Source organism: Lithobates pipiens, unplaced genomic scaffold (genome assembly GCF_037356315.1).
Source record: "Lithobates pipiens isolate NorthernLeopardFrog02 unplaced genomic scaffold, aLitPip1_a1.2 Scaffold_22, whole genome shotgun sequence".
Classification (NCBI taxonomy): Eukaryota; Metazoa; Chordata; class Amphibia; order Anura; family Ranidae; genus Lithobates; species Lithobates pipiens.
Window position 1 is genome coordinate 45,038,327 of NW_027507784.1, and position 25,585 is coordinate 45,063,911.

The 25,585-nt window shown below is 45.4% G+C and overlaps 2 protein-coding genes across 3 annotated transcripts in view; both read left to right on the top strand.

The window, feature by feature from the left end:
- The window catches only part of LOC143923712 (uncharacterized), a 128,079-nt gene extending 120,249 nt beyond the window's left edge, over positions 1-7,830 (top strand). For both annotated transcript variants that reach the window (XM_077447520.1, XM_077447521.1), the window contains exon 10: positions 7,071-7,830. In XM_077447520.1, the coding sequence (XP_077303646.1) occupies positions 7,071-7,468 (398 nt within the window). In that variant the 3' untranslated portion in view covers positions 7,469-7,830. The remainder of the gene's footprint in view (positions 1-7,070) is intronic.
- Positions 7,831-23,329: 15,499 nt separating this feature from the next.
- Positions 23,330-25,585, top strand: part of LOC143925672 (uncharacterized) — a 31,390-nt gene continuing 29,134 nt past the window's right edge. Inside the window, exon 1 of the mRNA XM_077450135.1 lies at positions 23,330-23,451. Coding sequence (XP_077306261.1) covers positions 23,397-23,451 — 55 coding nt within the window. The 5' untranslated portion in view covers positions 23,330-23,396. The remainder of the gene's footprint in view (positions 23,452-25,585) is intronic.

Consider the following 25,585-nt stretch of genomic DNA (forward strand, 5'->3'; position numbering starts at 1 on the left):
GACGGAGGGTGGTCTGTACTGAGGGAGGGGGGTCTGTACTTAATGAGGGGGGGTCTGTACTTAATGAGGGGGGGTCTGTACTTGGTGAGGGTGGTCTGTACTGAGTGAGGGGGGTCTATACTGATGGAGGGTGGTCTGTACTGAGGGAGGGGGGTCAGTACTTAGTGAGGGGGGTCTATACTGATGGAGGGTGATCTGTACTGAGGAAGGGGGGTTTGTTCTTAGTGAGGGGGATCGATACTGTGGGAGGGTGGTCTGTACTGAGGAAGGGGGGTCTGCATTTAGTGGGCAGGTCTGTACTGAGGGGAGACTATAGTTGGTGGAGGGGGGGTGACACCAATGTTTTCCGCACCAGGTGACACCAACTCTAGTGACGCCACTGGGTTCCACTAAATTTTAGTTAGGGGTATCAGAGTAAAGGGGGCTGAATACAAATGTATCCCACAGTTTTCAGATATTTATTTGTAAAAAAAAAAAAATTGAAAACCATGTATCATTTTCCTTCCACTTCACAATTATGTGCCACTTTGTGTTGATCTATCACATAAAATCCCAATAAAATGCATTTCCGTTTTTGGGTGTAACATGACAAAATGTGGAAAATGTCAATGGGGTATGAATACTTTTTCAAGGCCTTTTAAGTATAGCATGTTTTGTTTTTTTATTTTATTTTTGGACACGCAGAGCTGTGGCTCAGCTTGGGTGTCCCCATAGGAAGCTGCTGACTGTGGGGGCACTCGATAGGAGGGAAGGGCCAGGAGCAGCAAAGAGGGACCCAAAAAGAGGAGGATCTGGGCAGCTCTGTTCAAAACCTACTGCACAGAGGTGGTACAGTGCCTTGAAAAAGTATTCATACCCCTTGCAATTTTCCAAATTTTGTCATGTTACAACCAAAAACATTTTATTAGGACTTTATGTGATAGCAGTATTTGGCTCCATCCATCTTCCCATCAACTCTGACCAGCTTCCCTGTCCCTACTGAAGAAAAGCATCCCCACAACATGATGCTGATATCACCATGTTTCACAGTAGGTGGCACAGATGGGTGGCATGGATGGGCACTGATAGGTACCCTGATAGGTGGCACTGATGGGCACTGGTAGGTAACACTGACGTGCAGCAGCACTGTCCAGGCACTGCTTGTGGGCACTGATAGATGGCACTGTGGGCACTGACAGGTGGCGCTAGTGGGCACTGACAGGTGGCGCCAGTGGGCACTGGTAGGCGGCACTTGTAGGGGGAACAGGTGGGCACTGAGGAGCTGGGGCACATTGCAGTGATCAGGACTGATGTTTTGCTTACTGCCACCGGTGATCGCCTTTTTTTTCTCAAATAGCCGATTACCGGCTGTGTTGACATCACGTGATCAGCTGTCACGGCTGACAGCTGATCAGGTGGTAAGGGGTTGGGATTGACCCCTTACTCCGATCTGTGATCCAGCGAGTCTCATAGACTCGCTGATCACAGAGCGCACCGCGTGCGCCCTTCAGGGGGTGCGCATGCCGCTTATGCATGGGACGACGTCAATAGACGTTGTCCCGGCAATGCAGGTCCACGCTGTAGCCTTCATTCGGCTATAGCGTGGATCTCTAGAGGTTAAAGGAATTTTTCATTTTTATTGTTGCACTTTAAGCATCATTACCCACTTGCCGCCCGCCATATAGCAAAATGACGGCGGCAAAGTGGTTTCAATATCCTGACTGGATTTCATATGACTTTTTTAGGATATTAAGCTGCTGCGCCCCCCCGGGGGCACGCATCACGTCGATCGTTGTTGCGGTGTTCGACACACCGCAACTCCGATCTAGGTAAAGAGTTTCTGATGGAGACTCTTTACCACATGAGCAGCCGTGTCCAATTACGGCTGATCACATCATAAACAGGAAGAGCTGATGATCGGCTTTTCCTCACTCGCGTCTGTCAGACGCGAGTAGAGGAGAGCCGATCGTCTTCCCCTCTGGTGGGGGGGGTCTGTGCTGATAAATTATCAGCACAGCCCCCCCCCCCCCGAGGATGCCCACACTGGACCAGCAGGGATGCCACTAGGACCACCAGGGATGTCACCACAAGGTATGCCATGCTAGACCACCAGGGATGCCAGTGCCCACAATGGGCATCACTGATTGGCAGGCATTATTGTTTGGCACTGATTGCCATCCATCAGTACCATATATAACAGTACATCAGTGCCCATCCTTGCCACCTATCAGTGCTCATCCTTGCCGGAGCAGTACTCAGATCCCCATACCCTTTGTTTGGGCAGTAATTTGCATATAAGCCTTCAAAATGGACACTTTTGATTTTTCATGTTCGGGTCCCATAGACTTTAATAGAGTTTGCGGCTTGGGGCCGAATTTTTTCCCTGTTCGAGAGTTCTGGTGCAAACCGAACAGGGGGGTGTTTGGCGGCCCATCTCTATTAGGCACTATAAGTAACCATCCTCCTGCAGGTCACATGAAAAAAAAAACATTTTGGGAAAGCCCCCGCTCTATAACTATGAAAAAGCAGAGAGCACAAGTGACAGGAAGGTAAGCCAGATGGAGGAATCAGAGAGAGATGCAGGTACATTCACATTAGAATTTATATGCAACAGCTTCTGGGTGGTCCACAAGTTCAGGGTGACCCTTTAGCTGTGGCCATCAGTGGGGGTCAGAGCTGTAAACAGTCCAGCTTTGCCAAAATCAGCACTTGCTAGGTCTGCAGTGTCCCCAAATCAGGGGAGCATGTCTTGCACGCCTTGTCCATGATCAAATGAGTCACTACCTCATGGACAACAACCTTCTCGACCCCCTACAGTCTGGCTTCCGCCCACAACATTCTAAAACTCACCAATGACCTACTAACTGCTAAAGACAATAGGCACTACTCCATACTCATACTTTTAGACCTCTCCTTTCTAGCTCCCTTGTTACCTCCTCTCATGCTTGCCTTCAAGACTTCTCCAGAGCCTCTCCCATCTTCTGGAACTCCCTACCCCAGTCTGTCCAATCAGCCCTTACCCTGTGCACCTTTAGGAGATACCAGAAAACTCATTTATTCAGGGAAGCCTATCCCACACCCACCTAACAACTGTCCCCGAGCCACCCCCATCAAATCATTCTCTGCAGCTATTACCTTTTGTGCCACCACCCCCTCCCTTTAGAATGTAAGCTCTACGAGCCGGGCCCTCCTGTACCTTTTTGTATGGTACTGTAAAGGTGTTGTCCCCCCCTATACATTGTAAAGTGCTGCGTAAACTGTTGGCGCTATATATATTGTGTATAATAATAATTTCTCTCACTGACAGCAGATCTGACATTGAACTCCTGACTTCCATTGGGTTGATTTATTTTTTCACATGACTATTTTAGATTTGTACTTCCATTGTCTTGTTATTAGAGTATAACTAAAGGCAAAACTTTTTTTTAGTTATGGACAGAGGAGATGGATTAGAACTCCTGTCAACTTTTTTTTTTGCTGTCTATGCCCTCATTAGGGAGACCCCCCCCCCTCTCTATTTGTCCTGTTTACCATTATCATTAAAAGTGAAATTAAAGAAAGTCCCAAATTTTAGGTTGTCCCCAGAAAAGTAATAGAAGGGAAATCTCCCAACGGGGACACTTGTTTTGGTGATCTGGGGGTTCCCAAGGGATTCGCTTAACCAGTTCCCGACCGGCACACGCCGCTGTACGTCGGCAGAATGGCAAGGGCAGGCATATTGGCGTACAGGCATGTCCATTTTTATATGCCGCCCTGCCATCGCTCGCGTGGCGGTCGGGACCCCCGTGAGTCCGGACGCAGCTTCCGCGGACTCGATTGCCACAGGGGTTACCCGCGATCGTCTCACGGGAGGCTGAACGGGGAGATGCCGTTGTAAACAGCATCTTCCCGTTCTGCCTAGCAGCAAGTGACGCTGATCTCTGCTCCATGTGATTGGAGCAAAGATCAGTGTTCACTAACACAAAGCCCAGCCCCCCACAGTTAGTAACACGCCCCTAGGAACACTTAACCCCTACACTGCCACCCACTGGTTAACCCTTTCACTGCCAGTGTCATTTACACAGGAATCACTGCATTTGTATAGCACTGATTGCTGTATAAATGACAATGATCCCAAAAATGTGTCAAAAATGTCCGATGTGTCCGCCATAATGTTGCAGTCACAATAAAAATTGCTGCTCGCTGCCATTACTAGTAAAAAAATTAATTATTAATAAAAATGCCATAAAACTATCCCCTATTTTGTAAACGCTATAACTTTTGCGCAAACCAATCAATAATAGCTTATTTTTTTTACCAAAAATAAGTAGAAGAATACATATCGGCCTAAACTGAAGGAAAAAAAATGTTTTTTTTATATATTTTTGGGGGATATTTATTATTACAAAAAGAAAAAAGAATGCGTTTTTTTCAAAATTGTCATTCTATTTTTGTTTATAGCGCAAAAAATAAAAAACGCAGGGGTGATCAAATACCACCAAAAGAAATCTCTATCTGTGGGAGAAAAAGGGTGTCAATTTTGTTTGGGAGCCACGTCGCACGACCGCGCAATTGTCAGTTAAAGCGACGCAGTGCCGAATCACAAAAAGTGGTCTGGTCTTAAGCCAGCAAAATGGTCCAGGGCTGAAAGTGCTTAATTTGTAGGGATTTCCCCTCACTTCCTATTATTGCTATGTGGCTATGGGAAAGGAATTGAAGGTAAATTTCCGCAATGGGACACAGATGGCAAATAATTAATTGACTGGGGTTATAACTCTACCTTACTCGATAAAAATTAAGAAAATCTTTTTTCCTATAGTTCTACTTTAGGTCACTGTGTGGAAATTTTAACATTTGATGCTCCCACTTCTAAAGCCGTGTACACACGGGCGGACTGTATGGCCTACTTAGTCCGTCATACAATCCGACGGACAGTCCGTCATACTTTCGAATGAACGGACTTGACCACACACACCACTTTTTGAGCGGACTAATACGGCGTACTAAGTCCGCCATACTATCCGCCCTACTTTTGAAATGAACAGACTCGCCCACACACGCGGAGGAAAGTCCGCTCATTTCGAGCGCGTCTCCAGGTAGGCTGGGCCCACGAAGGAGACGTCGCTGACCCCGCCGCCTGGTATGGACTTAAAGGGGAACCCCAACGCCGAAAAAAATCGGCGTGGGGTTCCCCCCCAACTCCACAACAGACCCTTGTCCGAGCACGCTACCCGGCCGGCCAGGAAAGGGGGGCGAGCGAGCGCCCCCCCCCCCCTCTTAAACTGTACCAGGCCGCGTGCCTTCAACATGGGGGGGTGCCTTGTCCCCATGTTGATGAGGACAAGGGCCTCTTCCCGACAACCCTGGCCGTTGGTTGTCGGGGTCTGCGGGCGGGGGGCTTATCAAGATCTGGGAGCCCCCTTTAATAAGGGGGCCCCCGGATACCGACCCCCCACACTATGTGAATGAGTATGAGGTACAATGTACCCCTACCCATTCACCTGTAAAATAAAAGTACAAAAAAAAACACAACACACGAGATAAAATACTTTATTGCACAGCTCCGGGGGTCTTCCGTCTTCGGGGGTCTTCTCGCCGGACTCCTCCGCTATCTTCTTGTAGCTCTTTTGCTAGCGGAGGAGTCCGGCTTTCTTCCTCGCCGCCGGCCTCTTCTCCCGACTTCGGGGGTCTTGTCCCCCTCTTCGGTTCTTCTGCCGGGCCACCGCGCCTTCTTATAGGTGTCACATGGCTTTATGTCACATGGGTTGGTCACATGGGTTGATGTCACATGGGGACTATGACATCGTAAGGGGGCGGGGTCACCATGTGACATAAAGCCATGTGACATAAAGCCATGTGACACCGCCCCTTGTCCCTATATAAGTGGCCGTGCAGTGCGTCCCTGGCATTCTGGCCGGAGAGATCGTCGAGGCAACATCTCCTGGAGAAGAAGAAGAAGAAGAACGGAAGGCGGCGGCGGCGGCGGCGGCGACAGAAGACCGGGCCACCGCCTGTAAAAGAGCTATAAGAAGGCGCGGTGGCCCGGCAGAAGAACCGAAGAGGGGGACAAGACCCCCGAAGTCGGGAGAAGAGGCCGGTGGCGAGGAAGAAAGCCGGACTCCTCCGCTAGCAAAAGAGCTACAAGAAGATAGCGGAGGAGTCCAGGGAGAAGACCCCCGAAGACGGAAGACCCCCGGAGCTGTGCAATAAAGTATTTTATCTCGTGTGTTGTGTTTTTTTTTGTACTTTTATTTTACAGGTGAATGGGTAGGGGTACATTGTATCTCATACTCATTCACATAGGGTGGGGGGCCGGTATCCGGGGGCCCCCTTATTAAAGGGGGCTCCCGGATTCCGATAAGCCCCCCGCCCGCAGACCCCGACAACCAACGGCCAGGGTTGTCGGGAAGAGGCCCTTGTCCTCATCAACATGGGGACAAGGTGCTTTGGGGTGGGGGGCCTGGTACGGCTCAGGAGGGGGTGGGGGGGCGCTCGCTCGCCCCCCTTTCCTGGCTGGCCGGGTAGCGTGCTCGGACAAGGGTCTGTTGTGGACTTGGGGGGGGACCCCCACGCCGATTTTTTTCGGCGTTGGGGCTCCCCTTTAAGTCCATACCAGGCGGCGGGGCCAGCGACGTCTCCTTCGCGGGCCCCGCCTACCTGGATACCCGCTCGAAATGAGCGGACTTTTCTCTGGGCGGGAAAAGTCCGCTCATTTCAAAAGTACGGCGGACTGGCATACATACGGGCGGATTGTCCGCCGAAATGCGAGTACGACGTACAGTATTTCGAAAAATCCGAAATACTTAGTACGCCGGACTGCACGCTGAAAAAGTCCGCTGAAGCCCACACACGAGCGGACTGTCCGCTGAAATGTGTTTCGGCGGACTAAGTAGGCCATACAGTCCGCCCGTGTGTACGCGGCATTACACTGCAGCCCCTTCTTCCAGTCGATGTGTCTGGTCCTCTAATGTTCTCACAAAAATAAATAAATTAGACATCGTACCCACAATCTATTTGTACCTTGTAGGAGTGTGTCATCTATATAAGACAAATACTGTCCTGTAAAATACATTGTGACTTACAAATGTCTTCTAAATACCTTTTGTTTTCAGATCTGCCCCGTCCACAAGTTGGAAAGATCAAAATTCCCAAACTGGAGGAAGATAAAGAGGCCACTCTGACCTGTGATATCTCCGGATCTTTCCCAAATTATATAAATGTGAGCTGGTATAGGAAGGAACCCGGGACAGACTCACATCCCAGTATAAAACCGCTGCCTAATGATGCCTTTAAAATCCATACCAAGAAGATAGATAAAGATAAGACCTGTCAATCATCACTGACATTCACCCCATCACTCAGCAGAGACCAGGGGACAGAATTCATCTGTAGGGTGGAATATCCCAGCCTGGAGCAGCCAGTAGAGAAGACAACGGGTCCTATAAAAGTGACTACACATTCTGTGTCCATTCTGGACCAGTTTAGTCTATGTGATGCACAAGTTTTATAAAGTATAAAAAACATTTTTACTTTCTTTAACTGAGCCAAATCCTCCTTCATTTGTATCTCATACACCACCCCTCAGATACTGCGGCTCACAGTGGGAAAGGTTTAGCAGCAGAGGCAGTGCTGTCAATCCAGATAGCAGTGGGCAGGACTGTGGCCAGGCTCTGATTGACAAGCTATAGGCTGATAGCCACATCCCCGAATATGGGTGTCCGCAGAACTTTTTTGGGGGAGGTGGGGCATCAATTTAAGGTAATCCATGCTCTGACCCATTTCGACAATGTCATTATCACAGTCAGAGACTGCAGACATACTACAGGAGATGGTCAGAGACTGCGGACATGGTACAGGAGTTAATAAGTACAAAAAAGGTGTGCTATAAATGTGACCAAATAATATCCAATGAAATATGTGATGAATTAAATAAATCTCATCTTTTTTTTTTTCTTTTTTTTGTTTCTCTTTATTTATATTTTAAAACATACAATACATCAACATTTACTCATACCTCAATCATACAAAAAACCCCACACAGTACATCCCACCCTTCCCCTTATACTCTATCTTACATATATTCTTTGAATTTCCCTGAGGTACAAAACTCCTCCCATTTTTTCCAATACTTTTAAATCTGATTTTCCACATACCCTTCTTCTCTCAGTTGTTTTTCCATATAATATACTTTATTCATCTCACATACCCATATCTCTTTTTTCCATTTACGTGATATTACCACCTTTGCTACTGTAGTCATATAATGCAAAAACACTGTCTCCTTCTGTCTTAATGTTTTCAGTGTAAGGGAGAATAGCACTATATTTATATCTAAATCCAGTCCTATTCCTGTCACCTTCTGATATATTTCCATTATCTTATCCCAGAATACTCTTATCTTATAACAACTATACCATATATGTTCTAAAGTTCCCTTTTCTACCTTACACCTCCAGCAAATTTCAGCGTTCCTTTATTTATTATGGTCATTACCACTGGACTCCTATACCATCTTATTACAATCTTATAATTTTTCTCTTGATATTTTGTTGCTATTGATAGTTTATGTATTCTGTCAAATATTTCTTCCCATTCTTTCTCCTGTAGTTCTTTCGCAATTTCCTCCTCCCATTTTTTTTACGCCTACTATTTTCTTAATCTCTCCAGGAGGTAATAGTAAAGTATATATCATAGATAATTTTTTATTCACTTTATCTTTATTTACAACTAATTGTTCAAATGTAGTTAATTGCCTATTGATCATCATCACTATTGGGTCAATAAATGTTCTCAACTGATAATATTGTATCCATTTGTTTTTACATTCGTGTCCCAATTCTTGAAGCGTTAGCAATTTTCCATCAAACAAAATTTGTATTAACCGTTCGTGCTCATCCATATTCCAATTTAAATATTTTGTGATTTTTACAGCTGGCTCAAATTCAGGATTGGAAAATAATGGAATTATAGGGCCTATTAAAGAAGATAAATTTCCTTTTTTTATTATACCATCCCAAGTTCTTAATGTTGTTCTTACAAAAATAGGTAGCTCCTTCTCTTTCAGTCTTAAATTAGGTTTTATACATGGTTGATATTTTATTTTCACCCCTAATATATCCTCTTCTAGATTCACCTACTGTTTATTTTTCGCATTATGGTGCCAATCTATTATTCTTATTAACGAGGCTGCTTGTAAATATTTATAAAAGTCAGGCATTGCTAGTCCTCCATTTTTTTTTGTTCTGATTAATACTTCTCTAGCTACTCTTTGTGACCATACAAAACTTTCCACCATTTTTCTTAAGTCCTTCATAATCTTATTTGGTGGTATAATAGGTACTGTTTGAAAAATATACAACATAATTGGTAATATCTCCATCTTTACAATATTTATTTTTCCTATCCATGAATATGTTATGTTATCATATTTTTCTAAGATTTTTTTTATCTTATATACTGCCGCATTATAATTCATATCTTGTAAGAGCTTTAAATCCTTTGGAATATAGATTCCCAAGTATTTAATCGCATCTCGTTTCCATTTAAATGATAAATCCTTTTGTAAAACTATCTGCATATTTTCCTCCAGCGTGATGTTCATCAGCTCGGATTTGTCATAGTTTACTTTAACCACTTGAGACCCGCGCTATAACCGAATGACAGCTACAGTGCGGATCTCCTTTGCCGGGACTATGTCTATTGACGTAGTCCGGTGCACGAGCGGCCTGCGCACCCCGTGATCGGCGAGTCTATGAGACTCGCCTGATCAGCGATCCGAGCAAGGGGTCGATCCCGACCCCTTATCACGTGATCAGCTGTCAGCCAATGACAGCTGATCATGTGATATAACGGAGCTGGTAATCGGCGGCCGTGATATTGACATCAGTCCCTATCACGGCCAGCCCTGCCAGTGCCCACCTGCCCCCTGCCAGTGCCCACCTGCCCCCTCATCACTAAACATAATTAAAAAATAAGTGCCCCCCGTCAGTGCCACCCAGCAGTGCCCATAGTGCCACTCAGCAGTGCCCACAGTGCCACCCAGCAGTGCCACCCAGCAGTGCCCACAGTGCCACCCAGCAGTGCCCACAATCTGCCTCAATAAAGGTGCTGCACCCCAGTGCCACATATCCGTGCCCATCAGTGTCATCTACCAGTGCCCATCAGTGCCCAGCAGTCCCGCCCATCAGTGCCCAGCAGTGCCACCTATCAGAGCCACCTATCAATGCCCCTTAGTGCCACCCATCCATGCCACCCATCTGTGCCACCCATCCGTGCCATCTTATCTGTGCCCATCTTTGCCGCCTTATCTGTGCCCATCGGTGCCGCCTTATCTGTGCCTATTAGTGCCGCCTTAACTATGCCTATCAGTGCCCACCAGTGCAGCCTATCAGTGCCGCCTCATCAGCGCACTTCAATGAAGGAGAAAAATTACCTGTTTGAAAAATTTTATAACAAACTATTAAACATGATTTTTTTTTTTGCATTTTTTATTTTTTTGCATCTTTTTTTGTTTGTTTAGCAAAAAATAAAACTCCCAGCTGTAACTAAATACCACCAAAAGAAAGCTCTATTTATGGGAAAAAAATGATAAAAATTTCATTTGGGTACAGTGTTGTATGCCCGTGCAATTGTCATTCAAAGTGCATCAGCGCTGAAAGCTGAAAATTGGTCTGGGACTGAGGGGGGTTTAAGTGCCCAGTAAGCAAGTGGTTAAAATTACTTACTTCCCCAAATCTATCCAGTTCTTTTATTAGATTTGGTTAAATCTCATCTTTTAAATCAACCAAATGTCCTGTGATTAAACAAGTGTCTATAAAAAGAAATAATCCTGTAAAAAGAAATTCTGTGGAAAAAATAAATAATAATAAAGATGATAATTCAAACGTTGTCCAAAACTGTGAATAGTTGGACGGCAACTTGAAATAGCACGATTGCAGTGACTTAGCTGAATGTATCCCACCACCGAGTGAAGTGTGCTCTTACCGACTTATAGTACTTTATCGCTTATAGCTTTTGCCCAGCTAGGGACTTTTCCTCTGAGGGTTTTACCGAACGGTCTCGTCCTCCTCTCACTGGAATGGCCCTCAGGTCTGGATTGCATCAATGCATTCCTCCACTGGCAGCAAATGTGATGTACACAGGATAGATGGTGCGAATTTTTCTCAAAAAGAAGAAAAGTGGGATGCCCATAGGTAAGACCCGTAGGGTATTTATTAAATAAAACATTAAAAAGCGTAAAAAACAACGTCACAAATTTAAAATCAAATTAAAATAGAAAAATGCGGCCGGCCGGCTGCAGTACACATGCCTGTGCTGGTAGACAACGGACGTAGTGTGCGGTGCCGTCAGCGCATCGCTTCTCCCGATGCGTTTTGTCACAGATTTGACGTAGTCATGGTACAGGAGTTGGTCAGAGACTGCGGACATGATACAAGAGATGGTCAGAGACCACATACATGGCTCAAGAGACTGTAAGAGACTGCGGACATGTGGGGGGTGACAGAGAGAGACATAGGGGGTGTCAGAGAGCAAGGGCGCTGACAGAAAGAGGGGGTGACAGAGAGAGACAGAGGGGGTGACAGAGAGAGAGGAGGTGACAGAGAGGGGTCATGGGGGTAAGAGAAAGGGGGGTCAGAGAGAGAGACCCTTAGACACCTTTCACACTGGAGACGTTTTTCAGGTGCTACAGTGCTAAAAATAGCGCCTGCATAGAAACTGAAAAAAGCCTCAGCTACAAACCTAGTGCAAAAGCCCAAGTGATTTCACACAGGGGCGCTACACTGGCAGGGTGTCACAAAAAGTCCTGCCAGCAGCTTCTTTGCAGCGGTATAGGAACGCTGAATACACGGCTTCTCCACCGTTCCTGCCCATTGAAAACAATGGGGCAGCGCTGTCATACCACGGACAAAGTGCAGCTGTAGCTGCATTTTGCGGGTGGCTAAACATAGCGCCCCTTTACCGTTGTTTTAGTGGTGCTATTCGGCTGCTAGCGGGGTCCACCCGCAAAATGCTGCTGTTTTTAGCGCTGTAGCACCTGAAAAACACCTCCAGTGTGAAAGGGGTCTAAGGGTCTCTCTCTCTGACCCCCCTTTCTCTTACCCCCATAACCCCTGTCACCCCCTCTCTCTCTGTCACCCCTCTGTCTGTCTCACTCCCTCTCTCTCTGTCCCCCACCCCTTTACCGGAGACACCTGGGGCGGCTCAGTGTGAAAAGGCTCTTAGCCCTGTCTGCAGTCCCTCTAGTGCCCCTATGTCCCAGTTGTGTGTGTAATGCTCAGTACGGTAACTTGCATGCCACTGTGCCAGTAGGATGTACATGATGAAAAGAATGAACCCAGAATGAAAAAAGACTCGTTTTAATTCTGGGTGAGGACAGAAGGTGCTCTGCTCCCTCCATGGAATCTATGATGTGACATGCAGCGGTCCCTGGCTGCTTGCATTTCCTGCCCATCCTTGTTCTTTGAACCCCCGGTCAGTCTGTCCTCCAGTCCTGGGGGTGGTGTGGAGGTTTAAAGGAGTCCTAGGGTTCCAGGCTCTGGAAGGCGCCAGGGACACTGTCCCCGCTGTACCTGGCGTCTTGCTGCTCTCCTTTCCTGCGGCCTCCATCTCCTTCAATTCATATATTACTATCACTGTTATATGATATCTTATTTTTTACCTTTTTTAATTACCAATTTACATATATTATGTCTGTTTTTAATGTCCCTGCTTTACATCCTTTATTGTTTATAATGTGTCTTATTTGCTTGCCTATGCATTCCGAGCCGTGTATATGTTTTATTTATTTATATTTTTTATACTTTACTTTTTAACTATATGTCCAGATCCCGTCTTTTATGACTGTCCCACCCACGTCCCCTCCTTTTTTCTTTATAAGTCGGATTCCGTCCTTTAGGACTGTCCCGCCCCCTCCCCTCTTTTCTTTATAAGTAGTTTCCTCTTTGTAACTTGTTATGTGCGTTGAAAAAGGAGTGCGACTTGTGATAACAACCAAATACGCGTGCTCTCGAAACGCATCCTCTAGAGATGATGTCATCCCTCCGAGCCAGCTGCATCTCGCACTCCAAGCCTCGGTTTGAGGCCGCCTTCTGGAGCTGGCCATACCATCTGTCGGAAGTGCTATCAGCAAGGAGGTTTACAGCGTGGACTTTGGGAACCTCATCCTAACATCTAGTATACCATGCCTGCTTTTTTTCACTTAAATGTGGGTGCTATTATTATGTACATTAAAGCTGTTATTTAAAACGACTGTACCCAGAAGCGCCTCTCTACTTTTTCTACAGCCTCAGAATATGGTTTCTGTTCTATCCTGACGGCAGCCCTGCGTGCATCCCCTTGGATTGAGTCCTTATCTCCATTGGCATTCTACATAGACTGTTCAATTTATGTTTATTATATGGACTTCTTTCTAATATAGAACAAAATTCACAGATTAGATTGCATTGAGAGAAATTTTGAGACTTTTGGATTAGTGCACCTATATTTGTTATTATGTCTGTTCGCTCGCATTATGTAGATTGGGTGATGTCCTCCTGCCCACCCTTTGAGGCCCTTGACGTCCCGCTCCTCGCACCAGCTGTCACCGGCCCTGCTAAACTGTGTACAGGTGGGAGCAGGTCCAGCCACCAGTGCTTGTATAAGGACAGAGTGGGGAATCCCCAACCCGATCCCTGATTCGGGGGTGGCACCTGCCCCCCCTTGCCCCTACCTGTGACGCCCATGCCCCTGCAACATATTCTCCTCCCACTTTAGTGCAAGCAGACACAGCCTACACGAGAGTGACAATTCTGCTCTGAATTCAGGAGCAGTGCAGCATCGTTACCTCCCCACCACAGGAAGATGCATTAGGTGAACTTCACTGGCAGGAGCAACAGGTATTACCGTATTTGTGGGACTTTGCAGGAGACAAAGAAGATTGTAAGTGTAGATACACTTGTACCAAAAGTTTTTTTAAGAATTCATGGGCATTAGGAATGTTGACTTTGTCCTTGCCTTTTTATATATGTTAATTGTATCCTATTTACTTTAATATATATTGCTTTAACACTATGATTTTGTATTTTATAGCCCTGATGAAGTGGTTTGAGCCTCCGAGACAGGTTGTATGTTTTACGTGATCTTATTAGGAATCATTAAAGCTACTTGGACTCTTTTGGCATTTGTTCTGGTGCTCCTGTTGTGTTTTTACATTTCTAGGTGCCCCCCAAACAACAGTCTTGCTTTACATGAGCAGTCTCTCCAGAGCCAGTGAATTCATTGAGTAATTGTTTCCTCTTTTTTATTGATCAAACAAGATTTGTACCTCCTGGATGTGTCTTTTTTTGGATACCATCATAGGAAAGTTCATTAGGTAGACTTCACAGGCATGAATGGGTTAAAACAGGGAAAATCAACACTTGATTAAATTAGAAGTGAAAAATTCATGGACCCATCCCAATTGAGGCGTGGGGGATCCCGGAGTTCAGTAACAGGCTGAAACGGAGGGGAGGACTTGGATATAGAAATATACCAAGAGAGAGTAGCTCCAAAAGGGAAACACACAGCAGTGTGATAGTCACAAAAATAGAAAATATTTATTAATAAGATTTCCACAAAAAGGCAACATTCACCACACCGCAGTAAAAACCACGTTGTCAATAGTGTTAAAAACAAAGAAAAAGACCCGGGCTCATATGCATTACCCACCATCATACCAGCAGTCAACCGTATGCAGCAATGAGGCACTTAGTTGAAAGCACTGATGGCCAAGGAATTGCTGAAACAATTATGAATCTAGCTAGACCATTGGTTTAACCACTTGCCGACCGCCGCACGACGATATACGTCGGCAGAATGGCACGGGCAGGCATATGGGCGTATATATAAGTCCCTGCCTGCCCGCGGGTGGGGGGCCCGATCGGGCCCCCCCCCGGTGCCTGCGGCGGTCGGCATTTCTTCGAGAGCGATCCGGGATGAGGGGGCGGCCATTCATTCATGGCCACCCCCTCGCGATCGCTCTCGACGAATGGAAATCCCCGGTGACATCACTTCCTCTCCTGTAATGTAAACACAGGAGAGGAAGTGATGTATTCTCTCCTCCGTGTCGGTATTTTCCGTTCCGACACGGAGGAGAGCGGATCGGTGAGTTGCACCAACACTCTACACACACAGTAGAACATGCCAGGCACACTCACACCCCCCCTTTACCCCCCGATCACCCCCCCAATTACCCCTGCCCCCCAGTCACAGTGACACCAATGTCATTTTTTTTTTTTTTTTTTTTTTTTTTTTGCATTGGTGTCATTTGTGACTGTAATAACTGTTAGGGCAGTTAGAGTTAGCCCCCTTTAGTTCTAAGGTACCCCCCTAACCCCCCCAATAAAGGTTTAACCCCGTGATCACCCCCCGTCGCCAGTGTCACTAAGGCTGGGTTCACATTGCAGCGGTTTATGAGAACGAATGTGATTCGCACCGCACTGCAGTGCAAATCACATCCGATCTCTGTGCGATTCGAGTTCAGCCATTCGCCGCACCCGCCGCACCCGCCACACCCGCCGCACCCGCCGCAAATTCGCACGGGACCCTTTTTTTGGCCCGCAGCAGAATCGGATCGCATGGGTGTTCACACCATGCGATCCGAGTTTGCAGATCGCACTGCGATATGCGAACTGATCTGGGGGTGTCAGTAACATTTCACTGACACTCCCAGCAGTTCGCATAGGGCAGTGTGAACTGCCGCCGGGAGGCATGCGATGCGGGAACCCGCCGCGGATTCGCGGCGTTTCCGCATCGCTCCAGTGTGAACCCAGCCTAATAAGCGATCATTTTTCTGATCGCCGTATTAGTGTCACAGGTGACGCTAGTTAGGCAGGTAGGTATTTAGGTTCGCCGCAGCTTTTTATAGCGCCAGGGACCCCCATATACTACCGCATAAAGCCCCCTGATTGCCCCCTAGTTAACCCTTTCACCAGTGATCACCATATAACTGTTACAGGTGACGCTGGTTGGTTAGTTATTTTTTTATAGTTTCAGGGCACCCGCCATTTATTACCTAATAAAGGTTTAACCCCCTGATCACCCGGCGGGTGTCATTTGTGACTAATAACTGTTAGGGCAGTTAGGGTTAGCCCCCTTTAGTTCTAAGGTACCCCCCTAACCCCCCCAATAAAGGTTTAACCCCGTGATCACCCCCCGTCGCCAGTGTCACTAAGGCTGGGTTCAGATTGCAGCGGTTTGAGAACGGATGTGATTCGCACCGCACTGCAGTGCAAATCACATCCGATCTCTGTGCGATTCGAGTTCAGCCATTCGCCGCACCCGCCGCACCCGCCACACCCGCCGCACCCGCCGCAAATTCGCACGGGACCCTTTTTTTGGCCCGCAGCAGAATGGACCGCATAAAGCCCCCTGATTGCCCCCTAGTTAACCCTTTCACCAGTGATCACCATATAACTGTTACAGGTGACGCTGGTTGGTTAGTTATTTTTTTATAGTTTCAGGGCACCCGCCATTTATTACCTAGTCTCACTAGTGTACCCCTAAATTTAGGGGTGTCTACTTTCCAAAATGGGGTCATTTGGGGGGGGTTTGTGCCATCTTGGCATTTTATGGCCTTCAAAACTGTAACGCCCTTAGAAAGCCTGAAGGCGGTGCTTGGTTTTCGGGGCCCCGTACGCGGCTAGGCTCCCAAAAAGTCCCACATATGTGGTATCCCCGTACTCAGGAGAAGCAGCAGAATTTATTTTGGGGTGTCATTTCACATATGCCCATGGCATGCGTGAGCAATATATCATTTAGTGACAACTTTGTGAAAAAAAAAAAAAAAAAAAAAAAGTTTGTAATTTTCCCGCAACTTGTGGCAAAATATAAAATATTCCATGGACTCAACATGCCTCTCAGCAAATAGCTTGGGGTGTCTACTTTCTAAAATGGGGTCATTTGTGGGGGTTTTGTGCCATCTTGGCATTTTATGGCCTTCAAAACTGTAATAGGTAGTGAGGAGTGAAGTCAAATATTTACGCCCTTAGAAAGCCTGAAGGCGGTGCTTGGTTTTCGGGGCCCCGTACGCGGCTAGGCTCCCAAAAAGTCCCACATATGTGGTATCCCCGTACTCAGGAGAAGCAGCAGAATTTATTTTGGGGTGTCATTTCACATATGCCCATGGCATGTGTGAGCAATATATCATTTAGTGACAACTTTGTGAAAAAAAAAAAAAATAAAAAAAAGTTTGTAATTTTCCCGCAACTTGTGGCAAAATATAAAATATTCCATGAACTCAACATGCCTCTCAGCAAATAGCTTGGGGTGTCTACTTTCTAAAATGGGGTCATTTGTGGGGGTTTTGTGCCATCTTGGCATTTTATGGCCTTCAAAACTGTAATAGGTAGTGAGAAGTGAACTCAAAAATTTACGCCCTTAGAAAGCCTGAAGGCGGTGCTTGGTTTTCGGGGCCCCGTACGCGGCTAGGCTCCCAAAAAGTCCCACATATGTGGTATCCCCGTACTCAGGAGAAGCAGCAGAATTTATTTTGGGGTGTCATTTCACATACGCCCATAGCATGTGTGAGCAATATATCATTTAGTGACAACTTTGTGTAAAAAAATAAAAATAAATTTTTTTTTGTCATTATTCAATCGCTTGAGGCAAAAAAATAAAATATTCAATGGGCTCAACATGCCTCTTATCAATTTCCTTAGGGGGTCTACTTTCCAAAATGGGGTCATTTGGGGGGGTTTTGTACTGCCCTGCCATTTTAGCACCTCAAGAAATGAGATAGGCAGTCGTAAACTAAAAGCTGCGTAAATTCCAGAAAACGTACCTTAGTTTGTAGATGTGACAACTTTTGCGCAAACCAATAAATATACAATTATTGACTTTTTTTTTACCAAAGACATGTGGCTGAATACATTTTGGCCTAAATGTATGACTAAAATTGAGTTTATTGGATTTTTCTAATAACAAAAAGTAGAAAATATCATTTTTTTTCAAAATTTGCGGTCTTTTTACGTTTATATCGCAAAAAATAAAAATCGCAGAGGCAATCAAATACCATCAAAAGAAAGCTCTATTTGTGGGAAGAAAAGGACGCAAATTTTGTTTGGGTACAACATTGCATGACCGCGCAATTACCAGTTAAAGCAGCGCAGTGCCAAAGTGTAAAAAGACCTCTGGTCATTTACCAGCAAAATGGTCCGGTCTGAAAGTGGTTAAACACATCACGGAATTTGGATCCGAAGTTCGTATACGAAACTTCGTATTTTGTACAAAATTCGTATGCTTAAAAATTCATATTTCGGATTCGTACAAAACTAATCGCACCTATCTATTGGCCAGGAGGAGAATCAGTGTGGCAATAGCGAATATTCATTCCCTATTGTCACTCAACTGGGTGGGATTGGGGCGCAGTGCTCTGCTCCCCAAGCCCACCCTTTTTTGAAGCCAATTAGAGCCTCAGGCTCTAATCACATGCTTCAAAAAGAAAATAAACCCCATTGGAATCCATGTGTCTGGCACCTCACATGTTAATTAGTGGTCCAGATACATGGATGGGGGGAGGTACCCCTGCGCCCTGCATTATGGGCCGCCACTAATGCCTATACACCTGGAGTGCTGGTGGGGGACCCTAGAAGTAGCCCCGATCCTCTATTTCTAGGGTCCCCTGCCGGCACTCCAGGCCCCTCCTCTTCATCGGGTGCCCCCATGGAAAGCTGTTTTCCATGGGGCACCCATGCATGTTCGCTCCTGAGTCCTGATGCTGCGTTCATTGACACAGCCAGCGGCACTCAGCCCCGTCCCCTGCTCCCGTGTCACCAGATTTGAGTGACAGCAGCATGAGCCAATCGCTCGCACTGCTATCAATTTGTCCAATGAGGAAACAGACAATGTCAGGAGCCACTGTGCTGATGCACATCACTGGATTGGATTGGGCTCAGGTAAGTGAAAGGGGGAGTCTGGGGTTGGGGGGAGCTGCAGCACAGAATATTTTTCACCTTAAAGTGTTACTAAACCCAGGAGCCTGCATTCACTATATCTGTTCTCCCACAGTACACAGAACATGGAAATGCAATACACACCAAACTGAGCATGTACAGAGTGCCCCCAAGGCTCTGTACTATCAGGAGATGGATTGGGGACAGTGGAAGAAGGAGAGGATCAGAGAAGAAAGGATCAAACCTTTTACACAATGTGGAGGATTAACCCCTTAGGTTCCACAGTGCGTATAACAAGCATGTTTTGCTGCATATACAGACTGATTTTAATGTTGTGGGTTTAGTAACACTTTAAAGTGGATGCAAACCCTCACATATACCCAGTGAAGTGAACAGCCTCAGATGATACACAAGTCTCCCTACATAAGTTTTACATGTGTATCTGCTGTCTTCAGCTTTATACATTTTAATTTTCACTTCCTTATTTATCAGTAGCAGTGTAGTTTTTGATTACACTGGGAGACAGCTGATTGGAGGAAAGGCAACCCCCCCCCCCCCCACTCCACATAGGAAGAAACTTGCAGAGCTGTTCTGTGAATAGACCAGCTCTCTGCTAGTGTATTTATAGCATCCGCCCCACCACAAAATTCAGCCTAGTTTTATCTTGATTGTCAGAGAACTTGTCAGAAGTTCTCATGCTGATAACAGAAGAACGGAGCAGGAGAAAGACACAGGACTTAGTGCTTTGGAGAGAGATAAAAAAAAAAAAACACTACAGATATATGTGCCCAGCTCAAATTTCATGAATCAGGTTTACATAAACTTACAGACAAAGCTGTCCAGACAAAGTAGCATTTAGAAGGTTGAGACAAACTATGTAACCCTAACAAGGGTTCTTACAATGATCAGCTTTTATTTATTTAACCACTTGCTTACTGGGCACTTAAACCCCCCTCCTGCCCAGACCAGTTTTCAGCTTTCAGCGCTGATGCACTTTGAATGACAATTGCGCGGTCATACAACACTGTACACAAATTAAATTTTTATCATTTTTTCCCCACAAATAGAGCTTTCTTTTGGTGGTATTTAATTACAGCTCGGAGTTTTATTTTTTGCTAAACAAACAAAAAAAGATGCAAAATAAAACAAAATAAAAAATCATGTTTAATAGTTTGTTATAAAATTTTGCAAACAGGTAAATTTTCTCCTTCATTGAAGTGCGCGGATGAGGCGCACTGATAGGCTGCACTGGTGGGCACTGATAGGCATAGTTAAGGCGGCACTAATAGGCACAAGATAAGTTGGCACCGATAGGCAAAGATAAGGCAGTACTGATGGGCACAGATAAGGTGGCACTGATGGGCACAGATGGGTGGCACGGATGGGTGGCACTAAGGGGCACTGATAGGTACCACTGATAGATGGGACTGATGGGCACTGATAGGTGGCACTGATAGGTGGCTCTGATAGGTGGCACTGATGGGCACTGGTAGATGACACTGATGGGCACGGATATGTGGCACTGGGGTGCAGCACTGTTGTTGAGGCAGATTGTGGGTGGCACTGTGGGCACTGATGGGTGGCACTGCGGGCACTGATGGGTGGCACTGTGGTCACTGCTGGGTGGCACTTACGGGGGGCACTTATTTATTCCTGAGGGGGGCAGGTGGGCACTGGTAAGCTGGCCGTGATCGGGACTGATGCCCCGATCACAGCCACCGGTGATCGGCTCTTTTTTTTTCTAATAATAGCCGATTACTGGCTCCGTTGTATCACATGATCAGCTGTCATTGGCTGACAGCTGATCACGTGGTAAGAGGTTGGGATCGACCTCTTGCTTGGATCCGTGATCAGACGAGTCTCATAGACTCGCCGATCCCAGAGCGCGCCGCGCACGCCCCTCAGGGGGCGTGCAGGCCGCTCGTGCAACGGGACGACATCAATAGACGTAGTCCCGGCAAAGGAGGTCCGCGCTGTAGCCGTCATTTGGCTATAGCGCGGGTCTAAAGTGGTTAAGCAAAACTTTGATCCCATAAGGAAAAAAAAAACAATTGCTGCAACTGATTTCAAAGTGTTACCCGGCGTTCAACTTCAATTTGTTAGTGAAATTCATCTAAATGTGCTTGTCTTACATTACCCTCCCCCATACTGACAATGCTACTGTCCAAAGGTGTCTTCTTTACTAGTTCATCCAGAATGCAGACAACCCCGAGACTGGAGGTGTTTTACTGGCAGGATCACCAGGTGAAAATAAAGTCAACAGAAATCCTAAAAAAAAAATGTAAAAAAATAATAATATGATTGCAGCCATCACAGGATTGGTAAACTGCAATATAATACATTTCTGTTTTGGGTTTCATGCTGCTTTAAGAGAAATGTACTGGGCAATGTTGCACTGCTTGACATTACTCTGTTCATTAAATGCCAAGGGATTAATATTACTCTAATGCCTCATACACACGATTGGATTGTTGGCCAACAAAACCGTGGAATTTTGTCTGAAGGGCGTTGGCCCCAAACTTGTCTTGCATACACACGGCCACACAATTGTTGGCCAACAATTATGAACGTAGTGACGTACTATGTGTTTTTTTAGCTCTTTAGCGCCACCCTTTGGGCTCCTGCTAATTTCGTGTTAGTAGAATTTTGGTGAGTGTTGATTCGCGCTTTTCATTTGGCGCTTTTCAGTTTGTTTCTGAATGCCGGCTTGTCAACCAGACATGTTGAGGAATCGGAGAAGATAACGTGTTATTTATTATTGGCCTTGGAGTTATTTTATTTGAAATTATTTTTTTTGTTTGATTTGATTTGTTATATTTTCTATATTTTTGAATGCATAGAATGCACTTTTTGGTTAAGTTCTATTGGCAGATAGCATGTCTAATTTTATTTGTTTTCTTTTTTTAATGCACAATAAAAAATTGTGTAGAATAATACTTGGCTTTGTGTTTTACTTCAAATAAATGACAGTTTGGGAGTAGGCAGTTACATTTTATAAAATACAATGTAAAATTGACAAGGACACGAAGATAGTTGTATCTTTGATCTTAAAAACTACAGGATAATGGTGTTGTGGTACCTTACCCAAATAAAAAAAATAAAAAAGCATAATAATATTATTCTTGATATCACTAGAAAAAAAAAGCCTTTGAAAATTAGTTTGCAATAACCCCATCAGTATCCCCAGCAAAGCAGCTTCATTATTATCCCATTAAAGAAGAAGAGAATTGTGCGCTGCATTTGGAGATTTCATAATTTTCCGCGCCACGAATGTTTATTCTCCATTACGAAACGCCAGTTCACAAGACCGACCGCTTCCGGCTCGTCCTTGCTTCCGAGCATGCGTGTTTGTACTTTGGACTTGTGTAAACACACTCGGAAAATCCGACAACACACATTTGTCCGCGGAAAATTTTAAAACCTGCCATCCAACATTTGTTTGCGGAAAATCCAACAACAATTGTCGGATGGAGCGTACACACGGTCGGATTGTCATCACACATTTCCAGTCGGAAAGTCCGATCGTGTGTACGCGGCTTAAGCTCCTCCCATTTGCATACCTCCCAACTTTTTGAGATGGGAAGGGAATTAGGGACACCTATTAGCAAAAGTATGTATGCAAAGGACACGCCCCCTGCCACACCCCCTTAAAGGAGAATTCTACAAAAAATGATTGTTAAAGTGATTGTAAACCCTTGTTTTTAACATACATATCATACTTCGTTTTGCACAGTGTGGCCCCGATCATTGTCTTCTGGAGTCCCCCGGCTCCTCCTCGTTTCAGTAATCCCCCTGGGAGAAGCGCTCTCCCTGGGGGTTACCTTGCCGGCGCGCCCCCCCTGAGAGCCACCCCCTGCCCGCGTCATTGGATTTGATTGACAGCAGCAGGAGCCAATGGCTGCATTGCTATCAATCTATCCAATCAAGAGCCAAGAACCCGAGCAGAGAGGAGGAGCGTGTCTCCTCCGAGGGAACGAGCGGGCTCAGGTGAGTAAAATGGGGGGGGGGGGGGGAGAGGCAATCAGTGTAAGATTTTTTTTCACCTTAATGCATAGGATGCATCAAGGTGAAAAAACATGAGGGTTTACAACCCCTTTAAACCTCCAAGACTTTTTGTTACCACTACTATTCCTTTATATTGGCTTTTGAAATGTACAAATGCAGCAATTTAGAATTTGGATGAAAGGTTTAGCACTGGGAAACACTTTTTGAAAGATAAAAAGTGCATTTTATATACAACTATATGGATCAGATCAAAATAAGGGACAAATGAAGAGGGACAGATGGACATTGCTCCAAATCAGGGATAGTCCCTCCAAATCAGGGACAGTTGGGGGGTATGCATTTTGGTACACAAACTATTCGCCGCATTACTATTCTCTTGCCAAGGTTCCCCAAGGTATTTCACAACTCTAGCAACACCTCTGCCCAAAAATAATACCTGAAAGTGAAACTACGTAAAACACATTCACATGACTGTTTATTCACTGTGACACGTAGTAAAGGGCATTCATTTCACAAAGACTCGGGATGGCGGAGAGGACTATTCTGGGAATATTCATTCTTCTCTCTCTACACCAGACATGTAAGTCCTTAACATTGTATAAGACATTGATGACAGGTATATTCTAAGTTACCACTTAGACACTCCAGTAATGTCTTGATAAAGCAGTAGTGATAATATTTGTGCTATGTACAGGTTATATACAGGTGCTGGAAGGTTATCCAAAGAAATAAAATGTACTTGTGTCCCAGTTCTAATCACGCAACAGCAGTTCTAATTAGTAGGTTACACAAGCCTAATGTTTGTCAGCCTCAGTGCACAGTTTCCTCTTTTTAATAACCTTTAGCTCTAGTAGACCTTGTAGTGTATTGTGAGTGTGGTTTTGTGTGTGTGTGTGTATATATATTTATACAGGTGCATCTCAAGAAAATAGAATATCATCAAAAATGAAAATGAGGCTGCACTGATGGGCACTGATGAGGCTGCAATGATGGGCACTTATAAAGGCTGCACCGATGGGCACTGGTCAGGCTGCACCAATGGGCACTGGTGAGGCTGCGCTGATGGACACTGATACAGCTGCATTGATGGGCACTGGTGAAGCTGCATTGATGGGCACTGGTGAGGCTGCATTGATGGGCACTGGTGAGGCTGCACTGATGGGCACTGGTGAGGCTGCACTGATGAGGCTGTACTGATGGGCACTGGTGAGGCTGCATTGATGCATTATATATTTATACAGGTGCATCTCAAGAAAATAGAATATCATCAAAAATGAAAATGAGGCTGCATTGATGGGCATTGATGAGGCTGCATTGATGGGCACTGATGAGGCTGCACTGGTGAGGCTGCACTGATGGGCACTGATAGGGCTGCATTGATGGGCACTGGTGAGGCTGCATTGATGGGCACTGATGAGGCTGCACCGATGGGCACTGATGAGGCTGCATTGATGCATTATTTTTGGTTAAACCTTGACAATTGAGATTCCCAATTTGTGCTAATGATAATGCTAATGATAATAATCACTATATTGTCCAGGTAAACTGCAGCGTATTCCTGGTGGGGCCTTAGGGTTCTGTTCATGGCTCGCTGGCATGTGGTGGGGAAATTTTGCAACCCAAATGGACAGACCAAGTCAATTTGCCCATAACCTTTTGTTTAGTCGAAGTTTGTCAGATACGGGACCGTCCCCAGTCTTCTTATAAGCGTGCCCATCCAGGTTATGGGATAAGTGTTGAATTATGACAATGAACTGAATCATTACAAAACTTCCAACTACTGTTTGGCTTTGGGATTAAAACAATGGGACTGGCCAAGTCACTATTAGATTCTTCAGTTATGCCTACAGTAACTCAAGCAGTGAACTTTGTCAATGACATGTTTCCTCTTTGGTTACGGAATTCGGTAAGGTTTAAGTTGAACCAATACCAGTTACAAGCCCTCTCTCAATGGGCAATACTGGTTGGACACTTCAATTTTAATATAGTTCCTTGACAACTGAGGTTCTAGTAGTATATCAGTCCTAGAATTCAAAGCAGGAAAGAAATAGAAATGTCCCTGTGTTGCTTTACAAATCAGCCAGTCAATCACCACCTCCATGTGAGGGACACCTACAAACCACCTCCATGTGAGGGACAACCGCAGTCTTTCTCCACTTGTTCCAACTGTAGCACTTCATGGTAGACAGTATCTTCAAGGTTTCCGACCAGGTGGGAAGATCCTTGCGCAACCATGCACATAGCATGTGCTTGAAATAATGCACTCCATGACTAGCAAGCACTAAACAGTGCATAGTCTCTAACAAAACAAACACAAATACAATAAGAGAATATGGAAAACTACTGTATTCTTAAAGTAGGAAAAAGTTGTGGGCTGTAGTTGACCTTGCCTAAATCAGAGCCTCCAGCTAATATCTTATTTTCCCCCGTGGCGTGGCCTTCCTCGTAGACTTCCGTTACAGAAAACTCTTTGGAGAAGACCTCATAAAAGCCAATGGGAGTTGACTTGCAGGCATGACCACTGAAAAGGAAGATTTTCAAGAACTTCAAACTTAATTCTGAGCCTGTATTTAACCACTTCAGCCCCGGACCAATAAACACCTTAAGGACCAGAGGTCTTTTTACAATTTCGCACTACACTGCTTTAACTGGTAATTGCGCGGTCATGCAATATTGCACCCAAACGAAATTTGCGTCCTTTTCTTCCCACAAAT